The sequence below is a fragment of the Opisthorchis viverrini genome, assembly GCF_000715545.1.
Source record: "Opisthorchis viverrini unplaced genomic scaffold opera_v5_2, whole genome shotgun sequence".
In the NCBI taxonomy this organism is placed as follows: domain Eukaryota; kingdom Metazoa; phylum Platyhelminthes; class Trematoda; order Opisthorchiida; family Opisthorchiidae; genus Opisthorchis; species Opisthorchis viverrini.
The window spans coordinates 2,753,777-2,756,357 of NW_008751658.1; the positions used below are offsets into that span (position 1 = coordinate 2,753,777).

The window sequence follows — 2,581 nt, forward strand, 5'->3', positions numbered from 1 at the left end:
ACGGATTTTCTGTGGACACCGTTTTGTCTGATGCCTCCTCCCACCCACGAGATGCTGCTGCTCTCATCCTGTTACTTTCTCATTACCCCTCTTCCAAAGCTTCAGACTTCACCTGCAGTCGCCCAAACGCCCCTTACAACTGTCTGGTTGATCACTGGCCTAGACTCACATGGTCGTCCAACAAAAGGGTAAGAATCTGGGACCCTTTATTGGCGGAACTCTCCTCGTCCAACCCGGATACAGCTGCCACAGAAATGCGCATCCATCGTTGATCGCGGCAACCTTGACGACCGTTACGGGGCTGGCCTGAACCCCAAGTATATCAGTGAAACAATGGCATGGCACTGCTGTACCCAGTGCGATGGCAGTCCCGCAACTACTTTCTTCACAATCCCCACTGTAACTTCTCGCATACTTGAGCCTATAATTACAACCACAAGCAAAGTTTTCACATGGCCTCAACCTCTTTTTGGACATGTTAATTCTAACCCAACGAAAGTTTCTTTCGGATTTGACCAAGCTGGCTTTCTGCTGCAATTTAGGTTTGCCTCCCCCAGGGGTTCAACTCCATACACGGTGTTCGTTTTGCCTTATGCATTAGCGCTATCACCCCGTCAAACATCTCCCTTGCACTTTCTTCCCAGTGAGTCTACTTAATTTCAGGTTAAAGCATATTTTAGCCAGTTGCTCCTACTTCGAATTACTCCATCTCCATCCACATCTCTGCTAGTTGTGACACTGGCCATTGACTCAACCGCCCAAGGTCACTAATGGTCGGTAATGCTTTTTAGTTTCAGTTCATGTCAACGAGCTTTGCTTTGAACTGATCGGACCTCACCCTCAAACTTAGCCAGCCTGGTTATTCTGCCGCAATTTTGGCTTGCCTCCTCCTCCACAAGCTCAAATCCGTATACGGTGTTCGTGTCGCCCTATGTATTAGCAACTTGCCCCCATCCAACCTATTCCCCTGCACCTGACTTCCCTAAAACAGTGCAACCAGCGAGTCTGTTTAGCTTCAGATTAAACCACATTTTTGAGACCAAAGTCGCCATGTGCCCGCAATTTGAATTATCTCATCTCCATCTCCACCTTTGCTCGTTGTGACTCCGGCCTTTTACCTAACCACCCAAGGTCACTCATGGCCAGGAATGGTTTTCAAGTTTTAGTTCATGTCAGCCGACTGAGTCTTTGAATTATTCGGACCTCATGCCTATCGTTCCCTACAAGTTGCGAAAGAAACCTTTAATTATTATTTCATCGAACAGTCCTCACTGTTCATAACGTTGTCCCCATTTCGCGGAATCCACACTAGCCGCAAATTTCCCAGTCACATGTCCCATTCCGACTGTAAGTGCATGATCATACCCGAAGGTATGCCACCCACAATTTGGGAATATACATTATTATTTTTATTATCATGGACGCTCCAATGTTATCGCTGGCCGTTATGGGAATAGCGGGTTTGGAGCTTACTTCATGTACGGCCAACTTAACATAGGGAAACCATACTCGGGTGGTTCAAAAGGATGGTCCGTGACTCCCGATTATAATCTCGAAAGTCCTGGTCGTGTGGGTAATCAAAGAATAGATTGCAGGACATTTTCGTGTATCTGGTATGCCGGTTGGACCCGCTGAAGATGTACAAGATTTTCGGTTTGAAGTTTTGATCAATTCTGGAGTCGGTCGACACATTTGTGCGGCATCGGAGTGCGATGAAGTGTAGGGGTTTAAAGTATGTGAGAATACCTCGGCTAATCCAAGGTTGTTGCTGACGGTTGGGTGGCAGAGTATGTCGCGGAACTATCTGCTAGACCCTGTTGTTGTCAGTGTGGATTATGACGGCTAAACCGCTATTCACAAACGCACCCGAGATAATCCGGCTTGCTTTATTTTCCAAGGATTTGTCAGTCGGGAAATTGTGTGACTTGGAGACATCAGGTGCTGTTCTGTGTGGTTCAAGAACGACACGAAGTTTCCGCTTGATAGCTCTGAGCAGCAAACTTCTCAGATTGGGGCTATGCCGTCTACAAAGTTTCCCTTCTGTTGGAGGTGCGCAAATTTGATTAGGTAAGTTTGAAGTCGATGGGTAGATGACGGCTTGAATAAGGACGCCAACAAACGTAAAGCGACGATTTTGAACACGAATCGCATTAGTATTGCGCATTTCCGTGAGCCATATTACAGTGCAGAACTTGTGACGCATGTCACATATTTTGAGGGAGCGCAAGCATGATCAGTTTTTATGTGCATTAATGACAGAACTACATTGCGTGCGCCGTCAGATAGCAACGGTTAGTGTGATGACAAGGTGTAACGCTGTTACGACAGCCTGCGTAGTGCACGCTGCATCAGGGCGAAGAGGGTTAAGTTAGGCTCTTGTGCCCGGGAGGAGGCGGACTGGAATTTTCTGGGTGCGTTTCGGCCTGAGAGTCATTTGGTGGAAGAGAGTAAAAGATGTATCTCAATACGAAAGTACTGGAGATATTGGTGAACACCACCGGTGTAAGGTTTCATGAAGCGCTCTTTTTGATGGCCACAGGTAGCACGGGAACGACAGTCTGGTCTGCTGGCTGCGAGGCAT

The 2,581-nt window shown here is 47.3% G+C and overlaps 1 protein-coding gene across 1 annotated transcript in view; it reads right to left on the bottom strand.

Moving 5' to 3' along the window:
- Positions 1-2,363: 2,363 nt before the first annotated feature.
- The window catches only part of T265_00216 (hypothetical protein), a gene marked incomplete at both ends in the record, with an annotated part of 3,097 nt that continues 2,879 nt past the window's right edge, over positions 2,364-2,581 (bottom strand). Inside the window, one exon of the mRNA XM_009163924.1 lies at positions 2,364-2,423. Coding sequence (XP_009162188.1) covers positions 2,364-2,423 — 60 coding nt within the window. The remainder of the gene's footprint in view (positions 2,424-2,581) is intronic.